At 39.9% G+C, this 18,629-nt stretch overlaps 1 protein-coding gene across 13 annotated transcripts in view; it reads left to right on the forward strand.

Moving 5' to 3' along the window:
- Nucleotides 1–18,629, forward strand: part of RGS7 (regulator of G protein signaling 7) — a 533,759-nt gene that overhangs the window by 432,902 nt on the left and 82,228 nt on the right. For 10 of the 13 annotated variants that reach the window (XM_032242236.1, XM_032242238.1, XM_032242241.1 and 7 more), the window contains 3 exons: nt 15,780–15,844; nt 17,348–17,424; nt 17,531–17,612. In XM_032242236.1, coding sequence (XP_032098127.1) covers nt 15,780–15,844; nt 17,348–17,424; nt 17,531–17,612 — 224 coding nt within the window. Of the gene's footprint in view, nt 1–15,779; nt 15,845–17,347; nt 17,435–17,530; nt 17,613–18,629 lie in introns of all 13 variants that reach the window. The other 3 variants (XM_032242247.1, XM_032242246.1, XM_032242244.1) reach the window with 1 other exon arrangement.

Consider the following 18,629-nt stretch of genomic DNA (forward strand, 5'->3'; position numbering starts at 1 on the left):
CAGAATTATAATGATCACAATAGTTAGATTATGGTATTTCTCTTTTTTTTATTGCATTTTAGGTTTTGGGGTACATGTGAAGAACATGCATGATTGTTGCATAGGTACACACATGGCAGCGTGATTTGCTGCCTTCCTCCCCTTCACCTATATCTAGCATTTCTCCCCATGCTATCTCTCCCCAACTCCCCCCCCCACTGTCCCTCCCCTATTTCTCCCCAACAGACCCCAGTGTGTGATGCTCCCCTCCCTGCATCCATGTGTTCTCATTGTTCAACACCCGCCTATGAGTGAGAACATGTGGTGTTTGATTTTCTGTTCTTGTGTCAGTTTGCTGAGAATGATGGTTTCCAGGTTCATCCATGTTCCTACAAAGGACACGAACTCATCATTTTTGATGGCTGCATAATATTCCATGGTGTATATGTGCCACATTTTCCCTGTTCACTCTGTCATTGATGGGCATTTGGGTTGGTTCCGGGTCTTTGCTATTGTAAAGATTATGGTATTTCTTATTGTATTACATTTTTAAAAATAGATATTGCATTGGTTTAAAAATAATACATAAGCAAAAGAGCAAATAACGTTACCTATGAAAGAATGAAGTTAGGAGTTATAGAATATGAGAGTTTTGTACATGTCATTGTTATAGAAAACATCCTTTTTTAAAACTTGTATCTTAGGTTTGAGGGTATGTGTGCAGGTTTTTTATACAGATAAACTCATGTCACAGGGTTCGTTGTACAGATTATTTCATCACCCAGGTACTAAGCCTAGTACCCAATAGTTATGTTTTTCTGCTCCTCTCTCCTCCTGCCCTCCACCCTCAAGTAGGCCCTGGTGTCTGTTTTTCCTTTCTTTGTGTTCATGAGTTCTCATCATTTCACTCCCACTTATAAGTGAGGACATGTGATACTTGGTTTTCTGTTCCTGCATGAGTTTACTAAGGATAATGGCCTCCAGCTCCATCCATGTTCCCTCAAAAGATGTGATCTCATTCTTTTTTATGGCTGCATCACATTCCATGGTGTACCTGCACCAAATTTTCTTTATCCAATCTGTCATTGATGGGCATTTAGGCTGATTCCATGTCTTTGCTATTGTAAATCGTACTGCAGTGAACATTCGCATGTATGTGTCTTTATTAGAGACATTTCTGTTCCTCTGAGTATATTCCCAGTAATGGGATTGCTGGGTCAAATGGTAGTTCTGTTTTTAGCTCTTTGAGAAGTTACCATACTGCTTTCCACTATGGTTGAACCATGTACACTCCCACCAACAGTGTACCAGTGCTCTCTTTTCTCTGCAGCCTCGCCAGCATCTGTTATTTTTTGACTTTTTAGTACTAGCCATTCTGACTGGTGTGAGATGGTATCTCATTGTGGTTTTGATTTGCATTTCTCTAATGATCAGTGATATTGAGCTTTTTTTCATATGATTGTTGGCCATATGTGTCTCTTCTTTTAAAAAGTATTTGTTCATGTCCTTTGCACGATATTTAATGGGGTTTTTTGTTTTGCTCTTGTAGATTGGTTTAAGTTCCTTATAGATGCTGGATATTAGACCTTTGTCAGATGCATAGTTTGCAAATTTTTTCTCCTATTCTCTAGGTTGTCTCTTTACTCTGTTGGTAGTTTCTTCTGCTGTGCAGAAGCTCTTAAGTTTAATAAGATACCATTTCTCAATTTTTGCTTTTGTTGCAATTGCTTGTGGTGTCTTTGCCATAAAATCTCTCCCCATTCCTATGTCCAGGATGGTATTGCCTAGGTTGCCTTCCAGGGTTTTTATGGTTTTGGGTTTGACATTTAAGTCTTTAATACATCTTGAGTTGATTTTTATATATGGTGTAAGGAAGGGGTCTAGCTTCAGTATTCTGCATATGGCTAACCAGTTATCCTGTACCATTTATTGAAGAGGAAATCTTTTCCCCATTGCTTGTTTTTATCAGCTTTGTCAAAGATCAGATGGTTGGAGGAGTTTTCCCTTATCTGGGTTCTCTATTCTGTTCCATTGGTCTATGAGCGTGCCTGTTTTTGTACCAATACCATGCTGTTTTGGTTACTGTAGCCCTGCAGTATACAAAATCATTCATTTTAATCAGTGTTCTCCAACAGAGGGAATAAGACACAAACAAATATTTGATTCCTCTTATCCAGAGTAGCAATGTTTTATAAAGTTGCCTTGAACGCTAAATTAGGGAATACTAAAACATTGCTCCAGGGGGAAATACAGGATAAGTTTCCTGCAAGCCTCTGGTCACATTGTTTTTGTCAATTGATCAACACAGTCTTCATGCATATTTGTTTCTGTTTAAAGACATCTTATTTATTGTATATTGTTGATTCATTAATACTGAGCTCACAGCCAACAGCACTATAACATGCCTCAGTGAAGCTTATTAAACACATTAATTTTTCTGTAAGGCACATCACAGCCTTCTGTGCTTAAGAAATACTAGACAGGACGTTAGTACTACTCTCAGGGCTTTTTTTTTTTTTGAGACAGTTTCACTTTTGTCATCCATGCTGGAGTGCAATGGCACAGTCTCGGCTCCCTGCAACCTCCACCTTCTGGGTTCAAGCAATTCCCAAGTAGGTGGGATTATAGTTGTCCACCACCATGCCTGGCTTATTTTTGCATTTTTAATAGAGATGGGGTTTCACCATGTTGGCCAAGCTGGTCTTGAACTCCAGACCTCAGGTGATCCGCCTGCCTCGGCCTTCCAAAGTGCTGGGATTACAGGCGTGAGCCACCACGCCCAGGGGTCATTTTAAATAACAATATTATCAACCAAAACCACACATGCAAAAAAATGTGGTGCTACATGTCCCGCAAAAAAGACATTTGTTTACAGAATGAGAGCTGGAACAGGAGGCTGAGCATTGCCTTGTTTGACATCAGCTGGTCATGTGACTCTCAAGTGACGAGATTTTGTCGCTCTATGAATGGCCGTGAATAACCGTGAAGGTTCCATGAGTGATTGATTTGAGGGCTACAAATAAATTTTAGTAGGTAGGCAATTTCCAAACAGGGCATTAGCAAATAATGAGGATTTGATGTAAGATTTAAAGGAGATGAAGAAAGTGCATTTGGGAAGAAGGAAGTATCTGCCACACCTTAATGACTTACAAGTTGCCAAAACTCATGAACGTGAGATAAGCAACCACACCTTTTAGAATTGTTCTAGTGACGTTGTTATATTTACAACGAAAGAGTAAATTAAACGGCTTTATTTTGTTTCTTCAGCAATTTAAGCAGTGGAAGTGAAGGTAACATACAATCTGTAATGTAGCTTAGAGGTGAATGTACAGAGAGCTGAATTCTGTCAGTAAACATTTAGAACTACAATAGCAGTTCTTAGAGGAGTGGTATTCTCAGAAATGAAGAAAATTGGACCCTTGTAGGAAACAATTCTCCAAGAACAGAAACGTATTTCTCCCTTTTCAGCACTGAGACCAGGGTGGGATTGCCTCCTTTATTGCCACTACCTTCACATTTTGTGTGTCATATCTGTGACCGCTGAGACCCAAGAACCCCTGAATTGCTGACATACTATTCCAAGAGAGGACTTGGGCACTCTGGGTTTCATCATTACTATCAATTAAATAAAGAAGACAACAGCTTCTTTCTTGAATTATTAATTTAAGGCTCTGGATAATATGGTAGAGCAGAATCATAAGCAAACTCATGGTAGAATCATTAAATGACATTTTCCTTTCCTTCGGGAGAAACAGAAATTCATAGGTCTAATTCTTTTTATATTAATAGTTCCTGGCCATTATTCCAGAGCTATGCTAAAGGAATTCTTTCACCTTAAGGACACCACCTCCCAGGAGGGTATTTAAAGATTTGCATTGGCCGGACGTGGTGGCTCATGCTTGTAATCACAGCACTTTGGGAGGCCAAGGCGGGTGGATCACTTGAGCCCAGGGCTTCGAGACCAGCCTGGTCAACATGGCAAAACCCTGTCTCTACTAAAAACACAAAAATTAGCTAGGTGTGGCTGTCTGTGCCTGTAATTCCAGCTACTTGAGAGGCTGAGACTGGAGAATTGCTTGGACCCAGGAGGTAGAGGTTGCAGTGAGCCGAGATTGCGCCACTGTGCTCCAGCCTGGGTGACAGAGGAAGACCCTGTCTCAAAAAACAAACAAAAAAGATGTTTACAGTCCAGGTGCTCAATTTTCATAGTACACCTTTCTTATCCTAGTACATCTTCTTTTATCAAGGCATATGATTCTCTATAATAGTCAACTCTTACTTTATGACAGCACAATCTTCAGTATTAATATGTGTCAGAAAATTAAATAATTAAAAATACTTTTTATAATATTATCTCTAGTGTTTTTTTAAAAGATTCAGTTTCCCTTGAAGTTAGTAAATGTTTTGGTTGCTGTTGAGTCATGAATTTTAAAAATAAAATTCTCCAAATTATTCTTTAATTTTTCACTCTTAGAAGTGCATTGCTAATGTCTAACTCTTCAAAGGAATGTTAGATTTTAAAGTATTCCATTAACATTAAATTTAAAATACCTTTATTTGAAGAATTATTTGGAAAATTCTGTTTTTAAAGAACATAATTATCTTTTTCTTTAACATGAAAGTAAGAATTGCAGTATATGTTTTTTTTTAAATCCAAAAATCATTGTGGTTCTAAATATATGTTTATTCAGCATAAATTTAATTACAAAATATATTTGAGTCTTAGGGTAGATAACAATTAAGTAATACACCGTATTTTCCAGAAGTTTACCAAAATTTTTCCCTCACTCTTCCTGCAAAGAATAAAAAGAAGCAAAACCAAAGGAGAAGGAATTATTAGAACAGAGGGAAAATTAGAATGGTACCACACATTACTTATTTGAAAAATTAACATTTCTCCGGAATCAATAAATTTAGCCAAATGGAAGGGACATGGTGGTGTCCGACTTTCTCGAGAAATTAGCCTTGGATAGAATTCTGACCAATCCCAATAGGAATTTCCTATTGATACATTAGGGCTGGAAATGAGTGGGTCCTGGGAGGACAGAAGGCTTTGCCCATACAGCAAGGGTTCTTAGGCTTGAACGTGGTACCGGAAGAAAAAGCCTTGTTTGTGACCTCAGTTTATAGAGCAGCACAGGTTCTCTCAGATGCTGGGGAGCAAGCTCGAGGGTAGAGGGGAGACACTGGGAGAAGAGCAATGCAGTGGCCTTGAAGAATTGCTGCAGTTGCAGGTCAACAGCTGTAATGGGAAACCCAAGATTATAACATGGGTCTCTATTTCAACTTCACCAGTGCAGCAGCATCCCTCATAAATGAGCAAGCAAACTCCAAAGACCAGAAGTAAGAGTAACTTAAAATTAGAGCCAGAAGTGATGGCCCATGCCTGCAATCCCAGCATTTTGGGAGGCCAAAGCAGGAGAACTGCTTGAGCCCAGGAGTTCAGGATCAGCCTGGGTAATATGACGAGACCCCACCTTGACAAAAAAAAATTTTTTTAATTAGCCAGGCATGGTGGCATGTGGCTATGGGTCTTGGCTATTCAGGAGGCTGAGGCAGGAGGATTACTTATGCCCAGGAGGTCAAGGCTACAGTGAACGATGGTTGCACCACTATATTCCAGTCTGGGTAACAGAGGATGGCGCTGTCTGAAATAAAATAATAAAATGAAATAAAATAAGATAGAAAATGCCCAATTTTGGAACATCTGAGACCTGATAAAATAATTTCAGCAAATTTAGACTTTAAAAAAAAAAAGAAAACACTGTTCCAAGACAAAGTTTTCTGGCTTTAATTTTCCAAGACACCAATTTTCTCTGCATGCCCTGCAGAATCTAAATAATTGTGATAAAAATATTTTCTGAATGGACTGTGAATGCTATAATTAATTTTTAAAACTATGACAGAGTTTATGATAAATTCTAGTAATTAAAAAAGTTGGAAAGACTGGAGGGAGTGAAGATATGCTAATTTCTCCATCATTTATGGAGGGAAGCAATAATAAGCAGTGTTTAATTTCTGATATTAAAATTCAAGAAATACATATTTAAGCATTTGTACAAAGATCTGAGAATGACCAGTAATGGAATGGTAATGAATTTTGTCACTTTCCAATTATAACAGTAGGAATTAAAGAAAACTCACTCCATCTAACAAAAGGTAGGAAACAAAAGAAATGCTGTCAGAGACAGGGAGAGCGATGAAGACTTGAGAAAAGATACACCAAATGTAACTTTCAAAAACGAATGGGATTTTTAAATTCATCAGTAAAAATAACGCGTGTCTTTAGGTTCAATCCTAAATAAAATCTGCAAGTATCTTTCCAGAAGAAAGAGAAGTAAAACACACTGACTCATTTAAAATAAATAATGAGGCAAAGATAGGCCAGGAAAATATATGTAGAAAACACAATTTGAAGCCACAATATTGATCAAGTAAAAAAGAATCCAAGGTATGAAGTATTCAGTTGAGCCAGATTCATGAAGGCGACAATTGATTCATAGGCATTTTTGAAATTAAAATCTGTGATATGAAAACTGCTGGAGAAAAAAGAAAACAGACACAGAAATCTAAGAAAGTGTTAGACTTTAACGCACCTCTCTCAAGCCAGATTGACAAAAATTCAAGTCTGGAATGAAGGTATTAGGAGAAATTAGCTACATCTATGGTAATAGCCTGTGTAAATCTCAGTAATGTTATTTTAAGTGAGAAAAAAAAAAAAAAGCAGATTGCAGACCATGTACTGTTGAATATTGTCTGCATTGTTTAATAAATTTTTCTTAAAAGGCTGGGGAAAAAACATATTTCTTACATATATACCTAATATTAGTTTTCATCTCTAATATATTAATGGGCCTTAAGTCTAATTTTAAAAAGTTAAATCTCCTAATAGAAAAATCAGCAAATTCACCAAAGCAAAAAAAAAAAAAAAGAAAGAAAGAAAAGAAAACACAAAATCTCACATGACCACAGTAGACAAATGTTTTCACTTGCCAACTATGTTTTGAGCATCTGCTATGTGTCAGCCACTCTTTTAGGCATGGGGGTTGATTGATGAACAAAACAGGTAAAATTCTGTCCTAGTGGAGCTGACATTCTAGCGGGTCGGTGGAGGGAAGCAGAATAGGTAGAGAAAACCAAGAAGTTAACTACATAATGAATGCAGAAGTTGTACGTTAGGAGATGAAAAGTTGTGTTGAGAAAAGCTAGGAAAGGGGCTGGGTGGAGAAGGGGGAGATATTCTGGAGATAATTCAGTTCAGCTCTGGGGCAGGGCTCTCCAGAGACAGAAGGGAGAGAAGACATAGGGGACATCTGGTATGAGGCTCAGGCAGGGTGGAAGATGAATGGGAAATAAGTCCAGAGGGTCACTTAATGGGAAAGCAAGGACTGTGGCTTTTCCTAGAGAGAGATGAGATGGGAAGGGGTTGATAAAAGGGAGGGTTTGAGTACACTGACTATCTGTGTCTTCACAGAATAACTCTGCTGGCCTTGCTGAAAATAGACTCTATAATTAAAAAGCACCTGAGGCCAGGCGAGGTGGCTCACGCCTGTGATCCCAGCACTTTGGGAGGCCAAGGCGGGTGGATCACCTGAAGTCAGGAGTTCAACACCAGCCTGGCCAACATGGTGAAACCCCATCTCTCCTAAAATACAAAATTAGCCGGGTGTGATTGGTGGCAAGCACCTGTAATCCCAGCCACTCAGGAGGCTGAGGCAGGAGAATTGCTTGAACCCAGGAGGCAGAGGTTGCAATAAGCCAAGATTGCACCATTACACTCCAGCCTGGTCAAGAGTGAGACTCTGTCCCCCCCCAAAAAAAGCATCTGAGATATGCGTATGTCTAAACTTTCTGAAATTTGGTTATAAGGATCACAAGGCCTGAAAGGTGCATGCCCCCTGACTCAGCAATAACACTTTCAGGAAACTGGCAATTCCAAAACACAAATAAAGATACATACACATACATGCAAATATGTTTGCATAACAATGAGTATATAATAGCAAAATAATAGCTATCACCCAAATGTCCAATAGTAAGAGCTCATTTAAATAAATTACATTGCATCTCAGCACTGGATTACCATGAAATAATTTTTTAAAAAATATTATAGACCAGCACTTACTGATAGGAAAAATTAGCCACAATATACTGTTAAAGAAAAAAGTTTGTAATACAGCATGTGTGGTTCAGTTTTGAACACACTTAAATATATGCACATAGATTTTATATGTAAATAGATATTCATATGTGTATTAGCAGACATATATATAAAAGAAAAAATCAAGAATATATACCAAATAATGACAGAAATATATTATAATGATTTTTTACTTTATATATTTTTCTGTATATATTTTACCTTATATATTTATATATAGTTTATATATATATATAAATACTTTTTGTGTATTTATATTTACTGTATATTTTTTACTTTACATATTTTTTCTAGACTTTTACAATGAGGAATTAAGGATTTTAAAAATCAAATTATTTCAGCTCTTTAGGTAGAACAATTTGTACACATCATTTTGAATGATGATTTAGTATCTTGTTGCACAGATATTCATGATTTTCTTGCTATTTCCTGTGTGTTTCCATATTTAATATGGTGGCTGCTTAGGCCTCTAGCTTTCCCGTTATTCCCTTGGGTAATACTCCTAGAAAAGCAAATCCTAGAATTATGGCCATTGAGTTTTCAGGGGGTGTTTTAGAAACAAAGTTTCATTCAACTGTTGCCCAGCCTGGAGTGCAGTGGCCTGATCTCAGCTCACTGCAACCTCCACCTCCTGGGTTTAAGTGATTCTCCTGCCTCAGTCTCCCAAGTAGCTGGGATTACAGGTGTGCACCACCATACCTAGTTAATTTTTTGTATTTTAGTAGAGATGGAGTTTCACCATGTTACCCAGGCTGGTCTTAACCTCCTGAGCTCAAGCAGTCCACCTGCCTCAGCTACCAAAATACTAGGAATGCAGGCATGAGCCACCACACCCAGCCTATGGCCATGAATGTCTTAAAGCTTTATTACTCACTCTCAAACCCTTTCCAAGGAGATTTTTCCCTGTTTATTTCCCCACCAGCAGCTCTCTTTCACTCTTTTTTTTTTTTTTTTTTTTTGCCAAGATGGATTATTCCCCTTTAAACACTCTGCTGTTTTGCTGAGTGGAAAATGGTTTCTGTAACAGGATGTTAACATGGAAACCCAGCCAAAGTGTTAAGTGAGTCAAGATCAGGTGTGAAAGGGTTGTGTTTCATGGACATACGAATGATCTCAGGAATTGCTTTCTGCTCACATCGAGGGTCTAAGGGCAAGACATTGGCTTGAAGGCTGATTCTGTAGTTCATAGGATGTTTGGAGCCTAAGTGGATGGAGCCAGGGGTGACTGCTACTCATCTCACTCCTGACGAGAGACTTCAGGGGGCTGCTGAGAGTGCTTGATGGGAGTCACGGACTCCCGGGAACACAATAAACCACAGACTTGTAGGCCACGAGATTATGAAGGGCAAGAGACAGGCTGTCTAGCTATGGATGGAAGAGTTGAAAGGGAGGTGGCTATGTTCTGTAGCCTTCTTTCAAGGCAAAAAATTAAATGTGGAAATGTTTCTCTTAGGCATCCTCTAAACCTTGTGTGAGACAGTCCTGTCCTACATGGCAGACTAGAGGGAAAAATTGTATCATGGAGAGAGGCTAAAAGTACCATGAAAATCATAAGGAGCTTTAAACTTTTGCCAAGTCCAGAGAGTAGAAGCTAGATCACTGTGGTGGTATCAGTGAAGCAGTAAGACGAAGAAGCCAATCAAATAGTGAGCAAAGGATCTACATAGACGTTTTTCAAAAGATCTACAAATGGCCAACAGGTATATGAAAAGGCACTCCCTGTCACTAAATCATCAGGGAAATGTGAATCAAAACCACAATGAGATATCGCCTCACACTTGTAAGAATGGCTTTGATCTAAAAGATGAAAGGTAACAAGTGTTGGGGAGGATGTAGGGAAAAGAGAAACCTGGGACACTGTTGTTGGTGGCAATGTCAGTTCGTACGGCCATTATGGAAAACTGTACAGAGGTTCCTCAAATGATGAAACACAGAACTACCATAGGATCCAACCATTCCAGTTCTGGATATCTATCCAGAGAAAATAAAATCAGTATTTTGAAGCAATACCTGAACTTCCACATTCGTTGCAGCATTACTCGCAATAGCCAAGATACGGAATCAACCCAAGGGTCCACCAACAGGTGAATGGGGAATAGATACACAGTGGGATATATACACAGTGAAATACTATTCAGCCTTTAAAAAATAGAGAAAAGTCCTATCATTAGCAGCAACATGATGCACCTGGAGGACATTATGTTAAGTGAAATAAGTCAGGCACTGAAAGACAAATACTGCATGATGTCACTCGTGTGGAATCTAAAAAACAGGTTATCTCATAGAAGCAGAGAGTAGAATGGTGATTACCAGGGGCTGGGAGCAGGGAGCGGGGAGATATTGCTTAAAGGGTGCAAAGTTTCAGTTAGAGGACTAAATTCTGGAAGACTGATGTGTAGCAGGATGATGATAGTTACCATTAATACTTGAAAATTGTCAAGAGAATAGATTTTTTTTTTTTTTTTTTTTTAGACAGAGTTTTGCTCTGTCACCCAGGCTGGAGTGCAATGATGTGATCTCGGCTCACTGCAACCTCCACCTCCCAGGTTCAAGCAATTCTCCTGCCTCAAACTTCAAAGTAGCTGGGATTACAGGCATCTGCCATGACTCTCATCTAATTTTTGTATTTTTAGTAGAGATTAGTTTTTACCATGTTGACCAGGCTGATCTTGAACTCCTGAACTCAAGTGATCCACCCACTTCGGCCGCACAAAGTGCTGGGATTACAGGCATGAGCCACCACACCCATCCAGAGTACATTTTTAAAGTTCTCATCACAAAAAGTGGTAAGAGTGTAAAGTGATGGAAATGTTAATTAGCTTGATTTAGTCATTCCAAAGCATGTAGCCTATATCAAAATATCACATAGTACTACATAAATATGTGCAATTTTTCATTTGTCCATGAAAAATATAAATAAAATATTTTTAGAATTTTAAAATAAAAATAAAGGAAAGCTCCTGTGAAGCACATATTTATTTTTGTTACACACCAGCTTTATCTCAACAATAAAATTCAAATTCTCCATCAAATATAATAAAGTTCTATTCCAATGAAAAATATTATAAGAAAATCAGTGTTGCCCATTCCTCTCCTATGCCCCAGCCCCTGGAGGATTAGAGTCCTCAGTTCATGATTCTTGGCAGGAATCACAGAAGGAGTCGGGGAGGAGAGAAAGAAGTCATTAACACTTCTTCTCACCCACAAGCTGCATGATTATTTGATCATTACTTGAGATGAACATTCTCGTTAATAACTTGGTAACTGGCTGGGCATGGTGGCTAATGCCTGTAATCCCAGAACTTTGAGAGGCCGAGGTGGGTGGATTAGCTGAGCTCAGGAGTTCAAGACCAGCCTGGCCAATATGGTGAGACCTTGTCTCAACTAAAAATACAAAAATGAGCCGGGCATGGTGGTAGGTGCCTGTAATCCCAGCTTCTAGGGAGGCTGAGGCAGGAGAACTGCTTGAAGCCAGGGGGCAGAGCTTGCAGTGAGCTGAGATCATGCCACTGCACTCCAGTCTGGGAGACAGAGTGAGACTCGGTCTCAAAATAATAATAATAACAACTTGGTAGGCTTTTGTTTTGTTTATAAACAGCAAATGTTGATTTCTCACAATTCTGGAGGTTGGAAAGTCCAAGATTAAAGTGTCAACCGATTTGATGTCTGGGGAGGGCCCACTTTCTGGTGCATGGACAGCACCGTCTCACAGTGTCCTCACATAGTAGAAGGGTGAACCAGCTCCTTTGAGTCTATTAATAAGTGCACTAATCTCCTGAAGGAAGGCTCCACCCTCATGACCCTACCACCTCTCAAGTAACTTGGGACTCTGAATTACCCAAGCATGAGAGACAAGATTGTACAAAGTGCCTGACTTTAAAATTCTGGAACAAGGGAAGAATTAGTCACAAACTAAACATTAAGTGATTCAAAAAAGAAAGTAGAATGGCATGAACAATGTAAGTTAATTGGATTACCTGAGTTGTAAGTTGGGTAATTTAAAAATATTTATTAGACTTTTATAGTTCTAGTCCTGGTGAATGAGATATTTCTATTCTTTCCACCTTTTGATACTGGGGTCTTAGAGATTTTCTCACTGGCCTGTGTGATGTGCCTTTACACTTTCGTCATGGCCATCAGTGTCTGTCTAAGCGGCCTCTCCAGCTTCTCTAGAGCTTTATTAGATTGAAGCAGAAGACCTGATGTCAGCGCTCACTTTCTATTCAGTTTCTACTCAAAGGTGTGATCCAGAAACGTTGACTTTTCCATCTAAGTTCTAAGTTGCATTCGGGTCAAAATCTATGCCTTATCTCTGCAGCGTTTGTAGCCGGAGTGGCGCTTTTGGCCTTACCAAACTTTCTCCCACTGAGTGGCATAGCCTCCTGTTAAATTACTTGTTTGACCTCCCAAGTCTTCCAAATTGTCTCCTTATGATCTCCCAGAAAACTACTGCGGGGAGATATATTTAAACTTGGTATTGAAATTGTCTTCAATAATAGAAAGCATTTTAAATAGAACCCCAGAAATGGCATCATTAGTTGATATTTTCAGTATTTTGTCACAGCAGGAAATATTCAGGGTTATGTTAAAAAAGATTCACTCTTTTGGATCTGGGCCTGGGTCTATACATAGCACCACACAGAGCATGTTCAGTGCCTCAATAATTAGGATTGGCACAAAAGCACTTGGCCTGAGCTGTAGTTTTGACTATGCATAAGTGCATAGTCAATCTTTAATGAACTGGGAAATTTCCTGAGCTGGAATCCTCTTTGATCTACTTGGACCTTCTGCTCCATCCACATCTTGACCAATGCTAGTACTCTCTGCTGATAAAGAATAAAAAGTATTATCTGTACCTGTCAACATCCAGCAACTGTATCTGGACTAGATTGATGAGGTCTGTACCTCTCTAATCAAGAGCATATTTGCTCTATCTTCAACAGTAATCAGATGATTCTCTATACTGTTAACTCAGAGATGTACCTTTTTCCTCTTTTTTTCTTTTATTTTTTTAAGAGACAGAGTTTCACTCTGTTGGCCAGTCTGAAGTACAGTGGTGCAGTCATAGCTCATTGCAGCCTCGAACTACTAGTCTCAAATGATCCTCCTTCCTCAGCCTCCCAAGTGTAGCTGAGACTGCAGAAGCAAGCCGCCATGCCCAGCTTCTTGTCTTTCTTTATACCAAAGAATCAAGTAGACATTTAGGGAGATTTTATCACTTAAGTTGGTTTGACCTCAAAATAGCTCCTTCTGAAGCTATCCTATTCTTTCATTTTTAATTCACTCATTCAACAACTATATGTGATACCACTACTTTATGCCTGGCACTGTCTGCCCACACCTTCATTTTGTTCCCTAGAGAATTAAAGAAAATCACATCATAGGACACTTGTATTACAGGATGCATAATGTCTTTGTGAGCAGTCATGTAAAAAATAAAATCATCCCACTCTTGCTTTAATGCATTAGTGTACCTAATGGTGAGAAACATTTCCCCAGAGGGAGCTGATTTTGCAAAGAACAAAGATTAGATGGGCAGAACCAATAAAGCAAGGAGAAGCGGATGCAGGAGGACACAGGAGGGGTGACTGATGGAACGCATAGCTGGGACTTGAAATTTCATTAGAGGTAATTCCACAGGAAAGCTGAAATTATTCAATTAGATATTTAAGAAGATTTGAGATTTCTCTCACAAAGAGACACCCTCCGGAGTATTTCACATACGCTTCAATTTCTTTTACAACTGCTTAGAACATTTTAGATATTTTACTCAAGTCACAGTGGCCTCTACAGTACAAGGCCCTTCAGGAGTGAGTGTCAGTTATGACCAATTAGGAAATGAACATGTCATGTCACTTTTGTTTTTGAAGTTTAACTTTTAATAATTACTAATATTAGGACAATAAAATTATCATGGTCAATTGTAGAAAGAGGTGTTCTGACCTGGCGCAATGACTCACGCCTGTAATCCCAGAGTTTTGGGAGGCCAAGGCAAGTGGATCACGAGGTCAGGAGTTTGAGACCAGCCTAGCGAACATAGTGAAACCTCATCTCCACTAAAAATAAAAAAAATTAGCCAGGCATGGTGACAGGTGCCTATAATCCCAGCTACTCAGGAAGCTGAGGCAGGAAAATCACTCGAATCCAGGAGGTGGATTTTGCAGTGAGTCCAAACCATGCTGTAACACTCCGGCCTGGGCAACAGAGCGAGACTCTGTCTCAAAATAGAGAGATGTGTTCTAATACTAATTGTAGGGTTCTTAGCATTTGTAGGAATGTCAGCATCATTCTGTGGTTGGCTCTCTCCTTTGCTTTGACTTTCATACAGGAAACCTTACAGAACTTGAGTAAATAGTATCCCTGTTTGCACTGATCTCAAATTTTCTGTGTTGTATGGTTCGTTAATGATACCAGCTGGAGGTCATTATCCGAAACTAAGGGTGGTGCAATGTAATGCAAAGGCGATATTTCCAAGGCAACCTCAGAGAGGTAGCCTTACAATCCTCATCCAATGCCTTTACGCAGCATCTGGGACAGATATAATTTATCTTGAGTTTCATGAGACTCAAATATCATACCTATGGAGTGGAAAGCAATGACAAAAATATTCTGGCAATTAGGACTCTACGAGAGGGCTGTGACTGTCTTGAGGTTGCCATGGGAGTCACTAGAATACCTAGAAATAATTGAAGAAATTTGCTCAATTGAAATGCTGTTGTCACTGTTCTATACATCTGCTGCCCAGACGGGCTTTCCATGGTAGCCCAGGCCACTGAATGCTCAGGAAAAAGGAAATTCTATGGAAGGTAGGTAAGATGTTGTGTCCTCCTCCTAGTGACAGAACAATGGAAGATTGGCTCTTCTGAAATGAAGCAAAGAAGATGCCAGGAAGCCTTCAGTGTACATGAACAAAGCCTTTCAGTTGACAGTGGAATCTGGGAATCACTGAATGTGCCACTAATTCATCATTTCCTTTTTGCAAAATGATTTTATTTGTATATATGGATTTTTAAATTCACTTGATGACTCTTTTAAAAGGTTTTATTTTATCCCCTTATTTGTCAAAGATGCTAAAAATGGTGATGACCATTTAATAAACATTTTAAAAACAGGCCAGGCATGGTGGCTCATGCCTCTGATCTCAGCACGTTGAGAGGCCAAGGTAAAAGGATCAATTGAGCTCAGGAGGTCAAGACCAGCCAGGGCAACAAAGCGAGAAGCCTCTCTACAAATAATAATAAGAGTAAAATTAGCTAGGCTTGATGGCTCACGCCTATAATCACAGCTACTCAGGGGGCTGAGGAGAAAGGATCGCTTGAACCTAGGAGTTTGTGGCTGCAGTGAGCAAGGATCTTGCCACTGCACTTGCTCCAGCCTGGGTGACAGAGTAAGACCGTCTCTAAAAAAAGAAAGTTACCAAGTTTCTTAGCTTATTTATTTTTATAGGATACCATAAATGACACAGTGCTTGAATTTCAGTAATAATGTTATGGCATAATTATTATTTGTATAAGAAAATGATTGGAAATTACCACGTGGGGAAATGGTGCAAGCGTCTTGATTTACAATGCTGTACTTGTACTCATAGTGCCATGGTGTTGATAAGCAAGCAAGAAATGATTGATTTTTTTTCTTCCAGCTGTTTACCTCTGCAAGAGAACAATGCAAAACAAGGCACGACTGGAGCTCGCAGACTATGAGGCTGTAAGTACCAAGGACCTTCTGGGAAAGACTCGTAGAATGCACAGCAGTAAGGCCCACGGGCTTTTCTGGACAGACTGTTGACTCTCCATTTTTTTCTTTTTCTTTTTCTTTTTTTTTTTTTTTCTGCGATGGAGTCTCGCTCTGTCGCCCAGGCTGCTGGAATGCAGTGGCATGATCTTGGCTCACTGCAACCTCCACCTCCTGGGTTCAGGCAATTCTTCTGCTTCAACCTCTTGAGTAGCTGGGATTACAGGCATGCACCACCACACCCAGCTAATTTCGTATTTTTAGTAGAGGTGGGATTTTACCATATTGACCAGGCTGGTCTCGAACTCCTGACCTCATGATCCACTTGCCTTGGCCTCCCAAAGTGCTGGGAACCACCACGCAGGCCCTCTTTTTCTTTTTCTATTTTTTTCTGTTGAGATGGAATTTCGCTCTTGTCACCTAGGCTGGAGTGCAGTGGCGTGATCTCGCTCACTGCAACTTTTGCCTCCTAGGTTCAGGGGATTCTCCTGCCTCAGCCTCCCGAGTAGCTGGATCTACAGGCGTGCACCACTATGCCCAGCTAATTTTTGTACTTTCAGTAGAGACTGAGTTTCACCACATTGGCCAGGCTGGTCTTGAACTCCTGACCTCAGGTGATCTACCCACCTCGGCCTCCCAAATTGCTGGGATTACAGACGTGAGCCACTGTGCCCAGCCTCATTCGTGGATCTGAAGGGTCAGATTTCCAGGGATCTGGCAACACACTGTGTTCATGAGTCCCTGCTTGCTTACTTCCTCTCTTCGTTCACATTGCATGTGGCAAAACCCTAAATACATAAACTCTAAGAGGGACGCATATCTTATTTTCTAAAATCAACTTAACTGTTGAAATGTCAGATACATAGATAGTGAAGATATCCAAACTCTGAGGATTAAAGACCATCTACCCTGGGAAAGAGTGGGTTTTGCCAAAATTTTAATCTGCTGATGGTGATCATCAGCAGATAAAAGTAAGCTGATGTCATTTGTGCAGATGGTTGCCATGTTTTGATTTACTGAATTCAAAGCACTGTGTAGGAATAGGCTGTGGGCTGCCAGGGTGCTACATGTATTGTCAGGAACTGAATAAACTGATTGCATTCGTAGTAGGAGTGTATTGCTGTTCTGTTCCTCTACAAAATGGGTACAGAAAAAGCCAATAGGTTCATCTGGAGCACCTCCTTACGGGCCAGGTAATTTTAGTATTTTGCAGATACATATTGGATTTTTAGTCCTGTTCTCCAAAGTCAGTAATTCAAAAAATTCATATTTGTAATAGGTTTTTCTACTTCCTCTAAGACTGCCAATATGAAGATGAGGTGAATTCAGGGAGCATGACTTATCATTCAGAACCATAGTACACTTGTACTTTAGAGACTGTCTGTCTCCTTGACAAATACAAGTGGTAACTAAGCTAGAAGAGAGCAGTGAAGAAGATGAACACCCGAATGTCTTCACCTGGGGTGTGTTTTTCAGGAGAGCCTGGCCAGGCTGCAGAGAGCCTTTGCCCGGAAGTGGGAGTTCATTTTCATGCAAGCAGAAGCACAAGCAAAGTGAGTCCTTGTGAGTCTTTTGGAAGATTTGTTCAGATTGTGGCCTTTTGTTCAGAAAAGCACTACCATTAACACTAAATGCTATCCATTGTTACCATGTTGACAGGGTGGACAAGAAGAGAGACAAGATTGAAAGGAAGATCCTTGACAGCCAAGAGAGAGCGTTCTGGGACGTGCACAGGCCTGTGGTAAGCAAGCATCACACACCCGTCCTGAATCCATCTTCCCCATCCGTGGGAAGTGAGGGGTGCCCTGCTAAAGTTAGAGAAAGACTGCAGTGACCCCAGGCGTGGCCCACAGAATCTTGGTGAATTCATTAAGAAAAGATTGCCACTTTTGGGTAGGATGAGTAGACCTCAGTAGTACCATATTTAATTTATAAAACCATACATTTTTCCACCATGACATCACTTGCTTACTCTTGGTATTTGAGGTGCCTGCTGCTTCTGTATACATTTGAAAGAAAAAAACACTGCAACAAAACAGTTTTTCATGTTTTATTGCTTACATTTTTCTAGCTTTATAGTAAAGGTGTAAGTCAAAATGTTATTCCTGCCGTGATTTTTCTTTTTCTCTCTCTTTCTTTTCCTTCCTTCCTTTCTCCCTCCCTCCCTCTTTCCTTTATTCCTTCCTTCCTTCCTTCCTTCCTTCCTTCCTTCCTTCCTTCCTTCCTTCTTTCTTTCTTTTTTTTCTTTTGTTGGGGGGTGGGGCAGTTGAGATGGGATCTAGCTCTGTGGCCCAGACTGGAGTGCAGTGGCATGATCTTGGCTCACTGCAACCTCTGCCTTCCAGGTTCAAGCCATCCTCCCACCTCAGCCTCCCAAGTAGCTGGGACAATAGGCATGTGCCACCACGCCTGGATAATTTTTTGCATTTTTGATAGAGATAGGGTTTCACCATAGTGCCCAGGCTGGTCTCAAACTCCTGAGCTCAAGCAATCTGACTGCATCAGCGTCCCAAAGTTCTGGGATTATAGGCATGAGCCACGGTGTCCACCTACTTTGGTTGTTGACCTTCACTAACTAACATTTCCTATGGCTGAAATTCAAATCAGCCCATACTTTTAATGACATAACATTGGATCTGCATGTAATAATTTAGCTGGCTTTCTTCCTTATGAATGTTAAACCATGTGCCTCAGAGTAACATTAATGAATATTCTTAATTAACATGAGAAAACTTTGTAGATGAAATTAAACAATGGT

Source organism: Sapajus apella, unplaced genomic scaffold (genome assembly GCF_009761245.1).
Source record: "Sapajus apella isolate SASKATOON/1434 unplaced genomic scaffold, GSC_monkey_1.0 scaffold49, whole genome shotgun sequence".
Classification (NCBI taxonomy): Eukaryota; Metazoa; Chordata; class Mammalia; order Primates; family Cebidae; genus Sapajus; species Sapajus apella.